The following is a 9,469-nucleotide window of genomic DNA, read 5'->3' on the forward strand; positions in this document are numbered from 1 at the left end:
TAATACAATATTATATATATATATATATATATATATATATATATATATATATATATATAGATATATATTATATAGTATATATTAGTATATAAACTATAGCTACTTCGAAACTACAACGATTAACAGTGTTATCTGCCATAAATAATGCTATAACGTTATAGGATAGATGCCGTCTGCGTCTTACTACTCTTAATTCTAAGAGATAATAATTATTAGCAAGTGGTTGTCTGTCTGCATTCCTAGTGGCTTTGAATTTTCATTAACAATTTTGCATGAATACCTATGCAGTGCCCTACAGAAAACTTTTGACGTGATATATATATATATATATATATATATATATATATATATATATATATATATATAGATATATATACTATATATATATATATATATATATATATATATATATATATATATCAAAATTCAGAAAACTATTTGAAATCCTAAATGCATGTTCGAAGACTTTCCTAGACAGTGCTTGTAAATGCAACAATTTGTTTCATTTTTCATTTGTTCTTCCTATGGTTCCTATGATGTACTGAATGCAGATTTCAGTAATAGCATCGTTCTGCTATGTACACATCCCATGAAGTCCTATGTCTCTCTCTCTCTCTCCTATGTACACAATACATTAATGTCCGATCGAGGTTCCCATTTATAAATAAAGAGATTGTCGCGAGAATAAGCTTATTCTTCCTCTTGGGAGTCGCGGAAGACTCTCACGACGCGCTCGTTCAGAGGACAAGGGGGCCGGTAGTTCTCCACCAGGCACCCTTCCAGCTCATCCTGGGGGCAGCACTCGCTTGGGTGGTAGGACTTCATGGCCCTGCAGGCAGAAAAAATGAACGTTATCGGATGTAAGCATTACAGACTTAGTATGTATTTACTTACGCATGCATACACACACAGAGATTATATATATACATACTTACATATATATAATAATAATATATTATATATATATATAGATATAATATATATATATATATATATATAAAGTGCATGAGATCGTTGACACGGTTGAAATGTATTGATACTGATCACTCATGAAAAAATAACGAGAGAGATCACGATAATATAAACAAACGCCAAATGCGTTCGGTTGGGCAAAGCTTGACAAAGTGCCCCGACGAAGGTCTTCAGGAGGAGACCTACCTGAAAGTGTCGAGCTGGCCCTCGGAGACCTCGAGGGGTTGGCCATAGACGAGCCATGTCACAGACTCGTAGCAAGGAGGTGTAGTCAGGGAACCGGCATAAGTAAAGTAGGAACCATTCTCTGCAAAACGGGAAAATTCAAAGTAAATGTCGAGGTCGAACCAGGTTAAAAAGCCAGTATAGAATGCTGGTTTTGATTTCAGTTATGTAGTACATTAAATATTTAGGTGTTCATATGATGACTGGTTGCTTTCGATTCTTCGAAACTTCAATTCAAGGAGGAACAGGATAACCAAAAGACGTGGCAACACTTCAGACATTATTTATCTTAGGATACCTCCACAGAACAATAAGACATAAACGCACGTAGGCTATTTATTGCACAATCATCACGAACAGGTTGAATACAAGTCAACGACTTTTCGGAACTCTTGACCAGTTCTTAAGATTGTCCAGCAGTGACTAGAATTGTTTTGCTTTTGCTATCATTGACTTGTTTCCAACCTGAATATGATAATCATATGGTAAGTTGCCGCTGTGTGTTGATGGCATCTTTGACTGCAGTGTGGATGCTCCCTTACTATACACGGAGACTTACTGGGAATGAAAGCCAGTGGGTTGATAGGCTCTGGGATGGTGATGGCCTGGCCCTTGTGTTGGATGAAAGGCAGCAACTTGCAAATCTTGTTCATTTCCTCATGCTCGCTGCCAAGCTACGGTTTTGCAAAAGGAATGAAAATTCTACGTCAACAAATTGGATGGACTCTACATGAAATATGAATGGTAGGCAATTTCTTCTCAGTTTATGTCATATGAATTGTTATAACGCAAAAGAAAACAGAAGGATAGAAAGAGAGATGACACAAGACAGAGGCGCCTTATGTGTCTCTCGGCTGACAGGTGACAGAAGATGATGATGATGATGATAATGATGATGATGATGTAGGTGATGAAGACGGTGATGGTCGGGGTTGATTGATGAAATCGCTTTAAGAAGAATGCAGATTGGCCTCGCAATATATTAACATTCTTGAAACTAGATTTATGAGGATTTTTAGAAAAGAAAGTTAACTTCTCTGAAAGCGACAAGATCGCAGTGCATGAGGATTATGACTAATCTGCGCAATTTGAAACCTGGTATTATTTGTCCAATAAAATAAGCAAGAGATTTTTTGAAAATTCGAAACTTATACCAAGTCAAATGAAAATACAAAGAGACTGAAGGATGTGATGACATCCACGATGGATGATCCTGAATGAGAGCCGCGAATGAAAACCAAGAAACCAAGTCTCTTACAGTGAGGAACATTCCAAGCACGGCAAGACCGCCATCACTTGCAGCTGCTTCAGCAAAACTGCCGAACATGTCCTTGTTCCAGTGCACAAGATGAAGCTGTAGGATAATAAAGGTTGATAGCATTTAATCAAGAGAGAAAGGGCCTCTTTAACTCTATGATGCAGGGCCCAGTCTACAATACCATTACTAATTAAAACGTAAAAAGTTATTCTTTGTGAACTGCATGGTAATTATTGAGGAAACCTAACGTTTCTCTCATGAGGATCCATCTATTTCAAAGGGCTAATGCATATACGTACCTCTGCAGGGTATTTGTTTCCATCGATGGTGTGTTCCGAACCAGTGTCATTGGTTCTTCCCCAGTGGCAATGGAATTGTTCAAGAACGTAATTGTTGCCAAGAGGTCCTCCAGTCAGGCCTGGAAAAGATTTAATCGAGAGTTAAATAAGTGGCATGCTTCAATACATGCATACTTAATGACATACACATAATATAAGGTTAGAATATATATATAATTTATATTAATTATATATATATTATAGAATATAATATATACATATATATATATTATATCTATATATATATATAGTATATATATATATATATATACATATATATATAAATTTGTGTCACATATGCCGTGACATTTTCTATACTCAAAAATATTAAGCTAGCTACAAATGTCGCTCAGTATCAAACTCACTCAACCTCGGAATGAAACCAAAGAGGAATTTAGAAGTGATAAGAGATCTGTCACCAGGTGGACTCGAACCACCAGTGATTGGACAACGACGACTTCTCAGTAACACCAGCCATATAACACAAATGGAAATGCTTCATCCAAAAGAGGATGAAGATTTCAGAGGAAAATCTCAACAGGAAAAGAGGGAAAGACCCTTCTTGAACTTACAGGATTCTCCTCCTGCGACCTGGGCCTTCCATGAGGATCCAGTGTTGGAGAGCTCGGACACGTGGATGCCCTGGTATGCCACCCGGAGGCCGCTCAGTCCGGAGTCCTCACAGCATCCTCGGCTTTTGATGTCGATGGGCGACTGGCGGTTGCCCCCGGCAATTGGGAAGATGCTTGCCCAGGTGGCAGGTCCTGTGGAACAAAAAAGCAGAACGTTTTACAAAGCGAAAAATTTTGCAGAACCAGAGCAAATATACGCATATAAAAAGGAAGCATTGTTGCTTATGAATCTTTCCTCTACTTGCTATTAAAAAGCTTGCATAATTGTTTATACAGAATCCAAAAGTTTCTCAGACCATGAACATTTAAATAATTACATTTGCCTTTGGAAATATCTAGTGACTCTGTCCGGTTTATTTTATTTTATTATATATATATATATATATAAGATATAATATATATATATATATAGTATATATAATATATATATATATATATATATATATATATAATTTGAAATCGTTATAATATGCTCCCTTAAGTAGGTAGAAAGCCAAGAAAACCTGACCAAAATTTTTAAAACAATGAAAATTAATTTGTGAAGACACCTTTTCAATATTATTATTATTTTCATTATTACTTTTTCCTTTTATAATTTAGAGGAATATTCTTTCATTAATGGACCACCGTACCATTTCCATGTAAATCTAATTCATAGAAACGTGAGGTTACACGATGATAAAATCATCTTTGTCAATAAACATCCCCGTTCAATGATCTGACCAGTTGCTAAACAAAAGTCGATATCTACGCGTAAGAAATAACAAACACCACCACCACCACCAACCCCTGTCCATCCCTTCTCTTAAATCTTCAGCAACATTTCCGCTGTTACTAGTTCTTTAGTAACTCCAAACTGACGCCCTAATGTTAAGAAAACCTAGAAATGCTTAATGATCATTATGTTTTATAAGGACCCTAATAATTTTATATCCAGATGACTAATCGTTCGCTCTACCTCTCTCTTTAAAGCGCTGACTTATTATTTGATCCTTGCGTCAAACCTTTAACCTAAATTTTCCAGCCTTTTTTTAAACAAAAAAAAAAAACACTATTTTTCAGAAAAATCAAATCTGCGCAAAGATTTTTTTACCACTCCAACTTATGTGATCTCTTACTAAAAGGAAAAACCGACAGAGCAAAAATAAAAGTCAATAAAAATCATAAAAAAGACAATTTCTCCCATATAAATAACAAAGGCCCTCTAATGTCTTTTTTCCTGGGTACAGTCCATAAACTGACGCCTGGAATAAGAGCTTTATGGCTGAGTCAAATATGCAAGTAAGCGCTTCAGTGGCGTGGTTGGTATGGTCTTCACCTGCCACCTCGGTGGCCGCGAGTTCGATTCTCTACCATTCCAGTGAGGGGTCAGAGATGTGTATTTCTGGTGATAGAAGTTCACTCTCGACGTGGTTCGGAAGTCACGTAAAGCCGTTGGTCGTTAGAACACCATAGAAACAAACAAATATGCAAGTACAAATGCAGTATCACGAATAAAGAGAAAATAGAGAGGCTCAGGTAACATTGCTGATCGCCACCAGGGTTTTTCTTAAGCCAATGCGTGTTGAAGATAAATTGAAAAGGTTCTTGTTGAGAGCTCGCCACGTTAAGATAAAAAAGATAGTTTCAGCACACTTCATACTTGCTGATTACCTGTTTCAATAGGCATTTTTTTTTATCTGATTTTCCAGATGGCCATAGTGAAAGTCTCATACATAATGGGGTTCTCTTGGGGTATTTTTAACTGCAATGAAAATAACTTCTCAATTTTCAAATAATGTTAATATAAGGCCGTTCTGCAATGTTGACACACATGATACACACACACACATACACACACACACACACATATATATATATATATATCTACAATATCATATATAGATAGATATATATATATATATATATATATATATATATATATGTGTGTGTGTGTGTGTGTGTGTGTGTGTGTGTGTGTGTGTGTCTTCTGGGTCAAGGACAGCTGAAGTAGAGAGACGCAGGAAGATGATTATCTCCTTTGCTCTGGCATCCTTCATTCTTTCCTTCGCAGCTATACAAATGGTGTTATCCATTTGTAAACTACTTGCAACTCATTTTACTTGTTCCTTTTACACGTGATGCCTTGGAAATCAATTGGTCTGATATAATAAAATGGCTTACAGGGCGTTTACTAAGGAAGGATATAACCATTTGCATAGATGCGAAGGAAAGAAGGATGTCAAAAGCAAAGGATCTAATCGTCTTCCCGCGTCTCTCTACTTCAGCTGACCTTCACCCAGAAGACAAGGGCACCCTTGCGAGTCGGAAATCCCCTCGGTGAGAGGGATTCGATCGCCTTTTCCGATCCAGCCGAATCTCTTTCGGCGATAGACACTACGTACCTACTCGAAAGGTCTTTCTAGCAACCTTCAGCGATTGGTGAATACTATTTCAACTCTTGAGTAACGTCCACTTTCTGGTGCATGTAACCCCTGACTGTTTTCCTTGATAATGGCATCCGACTGTACACTGAATCGGCTGTTTTCAAGGCATTTTTATTTGTACTGGACTTTTCACTTTCCCGCTATATTCGGTTCCGTTATTAGTTATTACTATGTGTTGCAGGATTTCTCCAATTACTGATTCACCCCCGCCCTCACCACCCACCCTCTCTCTCTCTTCCTCTCTCTCTCTCTCTCTCTCTCTCGTCGCTCGCTCTCTCTCTCAGGAAAAGCTTCCTTTGATTAAAAGTCTACACACACACACACACACACACACACACACACACACACACACACACACACACACACATATATATATATATATATAATATATATATATATATAATATTATATATATATATAGTATATGTGTGTGGTATTATATATAATATATGTATCTATATATATCTGAAAATTAAAGGCTAAATGGCTTTGTATTGTCACTAAATATTCAGCAAGGAGGTTCATGAAGTAACTTGTAATGCAACAATCATTAAAAAAAGATAGATACCAAACACGGTATCTCTTGCAATTACTCAGAATTGCAATGCAAGTACCTACTACCTGCTAATGCATCGGCAGCAAAAGCGACAACAGCCAGAGTCACGGCAATAGTGCTGAGGCCAAGATAAGTCCCTCAAGGTCACGCGACCTTACTTTTTCTTCCGCCGACTGGCCGCAGAGTGTTATTGAATAAGGTGCAGACGACTTTCTCGTTTACCCGCCAACGACCAATGAGGAAAATGAAGAAACATTTTTGAAGAATTTGGCGTAGGTATGGTCTCTATTGATTCGAAGATTTGTGCATCAATAATATATTGACACGTTGGGAAGGTTAACAAGAAATTCAAATGTTAAAAGATGATTGTGACATTTTCAAAAGTTGTTTTGTTAACCCGTACAATGCAAGGTTTCGTGATGATCGTTCATTGTTGCTCATGTGAATCCCGAGACACGTGTTTTCACGTAGGACAGAGGAGCCAATGTCAGTCATTAATCAGTCAATAAGAATAAATTTGTTAAGGTCAATACCGGTTATCAATCATAATAACCAAAAATTCATTTGAATTATTGGCGGCAGGAAGGAGCTCGTCAGGGTAATCGACCTTTTACATCTCAGGAGGCTGCTCACTGCTTCCTCCACTGACAACTCTAAGGCTAACAACAGCTAACATATCAATATATAAGTACATAATGTCATGTAAAAGCCACAACCCTGACTTTCACCGACATTTAAACATTCTTTGTGTGTGTGTGTGTGTTGTGAGATAAATTAACATATAACTAAACAGCCAAATTTGATTTCGTAATCGTTCATCCCTCTTACAATGAAGGTGGAAATGAAGGAAATGAGAGTAAATGACATTATCAAGGATTTTTTTAGAAGAATGGGTAGAGAGGAAGAAAAGTACAGAAAAAGCAAGAAAAAGGTGACAGGACAAGACCACGATGGGGAACAATAGAGCCATTTTGACTGATAAACTGAGTGCATATTTCGTAAATCGTACATAATACGCAAAAATTATATATAAGCATCAATGGGGAATACTAATGGTAATCTTGATACCAAACTAGTGATATTATTAATGTCTTTCTCTCTACTGGAACGACCTCTGTTGTCAGCAAAACAAATGTCAGGAGTCTATGTTACCTTATTTCAATGTACCACACCGCATCAATGAGTGGACATCCGTAGTACTAGAAACCAAGGAGTGTAAAAACTTGTTTATACTCGAAGTGTTTTCCGTTGTAACTGTAAACAAAAACTCCAGGGGAGAAATCAAGGCAATAAAATCCTGCACTAGAACAAAAACTAAAAAGATGGAGCTGTAGCGAGTATATATACAAATCGAGCCTGCCAAATCACACAAGAACATATTCAAGATATTCCTTGTAAGATAAATTCAGAAATGAAGGAAGTGTTTAGAGATGCAAGAGTAATAAATAGAAAAAAGAAAAACGGCAAAAAAATGTGAATGTAAGAAAATGTCCTTGTTGATTTCTCGTAGGTAAAGAGAAAGGAAGGTCGCCCGGTCTACACCAGCCAGATCCGCGCGAAAATTAGATACGTATAGCCAATTTACACCAAAGTGCATCCGTTTTCTCCCCACGCCCTGATACTTCGGCGTTATTTGCGTACTTATGGCGTGAAATGAAAATAAAACTCGTTCTTTATGTCATTCCAGTCAAATTAATGTTTTCATTTATGGCTCAATTTTAAGGGTAAACTGAAATGTTATCCCAGTGTCAGCATAAAACTATAAAACTTCATCTATCTCTTTTAAATCTTATTATTGTGTCCAGGTTTTTCATCAATTCAGAGATTTTTATGACGGCTGCGTCACATCACAGTACTCGCTTGCCTCGTACGTAGGTTTATGTTACCCGGACGTTTATGTGTGAGTATTTGCAAAAACAAAAAAAAATACATAACTTTAGAAAGTTGCCGCAAGGCTGTAAGGATCACCTAAGTATATATATATACATACATATATAATATATATATATATATATATATATATATATATATATATATATATATATATATATATATACATATAATATATATATAGAGAGAGAGAGAGAGAGAGAAGAGAGAGACGAGAGAGAGAGCGAGAGAGAGCCGAAGAGAGAGAGAGAGAAGAGAGAGACGACGAGAGAGAGAGAGAGAGAGAACTGAGAATGTGCAGTCTCACACAATCTTTACTAAAGTTTTTGAAAAATATGTTGACTCAGCGAACTTTTCTCTTTTTGTGCGCTAGAGTCGATACCAGCCTTTCCTAATGCTCTTTTTATAACATTGGTCTTCAATCGACCAAGAGAAATTTTTTACTCTCTTACATAACAACTAGAATATTGCGGTTAACCTCTTGTGCCCTAAGTAAGAAAATATAAAGATGAATATATTCGCATTCACAGTCCTAAGCCATTTTAAGCATCGTTTTTCTTTTCGTGCTTTTTGTGTGTGAGAGAGAGAGAGAGAGAGAGAGAGAGAGAGAGAGAGAGAGTGGCTAACAAGTAAAATATGGATATCAAATGAATGAGCACCTTAACTTCAAGCACCGTTTGAATTATTCAGCACTAAACTAACGCACCTGAGCGACACATTTGCATCTGACCTTTTTCTGTCATTCCTGTATGCTTCTGAAACGAACATGGTCGGTCTATCTATCTGTCTGTCTGTCTGTCTGACTCTCTTGCGCGCGCCTTATGAACCTCCAGATTGACCTCCAAAAACCTACCGCCTAGAAAGCTGCCACTTTGCAGGTGCGTGCGTATAGTAGTTTACGAGTTGCGTGCCTTTTTTTTTTTTCTTCTTTTTTTTCCACCAGAGGGAGCAGGCGTGACGACCCTGATACTTTACGTCTACAACACTGCTGCTGCAGGCTAGACTTCATTCCAAATGACATCATGAAATCGACAATAGCTGAGTCCCTTCAAAAGACGCTTTGTACACAAGGACTTCAGCTGTCGAAGTTAAGCTACAATGTGACTTTCTGACGAGGACGATTTGACTCTTCCTGACGCAGCGCTTCTTAGCTTGAGCAGAAGTATTTTTCT

General features: G+C 37.2%; 1 protein-coding gene across 1 annotated transcript in view; it reads right to left on the reverse strand.

Annotated features, from left to right (window-relative positions):
* Nucleotides 1-597: 597 nt before the first annotated feature.
* LOC135215674 (carbonic anhydrase 13-like) overlaps nt 598-9,469 on the reverse strand; it is a 47,098-nt gene continuing 38,226 nt past the window's right edge. Inside the window, exons 2-7 of the mRNA XM_064250616.1 lie at nt 3,366-3,557; nt 2,755-2,873; nt 2,456-2,551; nt 1,757-1,871; nt 1,159-1,279; nt 598-829 (exon numbers count right to left, since the gene is read on the reverse strand). Of these exons, the coding sequence (XP_064106686.1) occupies nt 691-829; nt 1,159-1,279; nt 1,757-1,871; nt 2,456-2,551; nt 2,755-2,873; nt 3,366-3,557 (782 nt within the window). The 3' untranslated portion in view covers nt 598-690. The remainder of the gene's footprint in view (nt 830-1,158; nt 1,280-1,756; nt 1,872-2,455; nt 2,552-2,754; nt 2,874-3,365; nt 3,558-9,469) is intronic.

The sequence above is a fragment of the Macrobrachium nipponense genome, chromosome 5 (genome assembly GCF_015104395.2).
Source record: "Macrobrachium nipponense isolate FS-2020 chromosome 5, ASM1510439v2, whole genome shotgun sequence".
Classification (NCBI taxonomy): Eukaryota; Metazoa; Arthropoda; class Malacostraca; order Decapoda; family Palaemonidae; genus Macrobrachium; species Macrobrachium nipponense.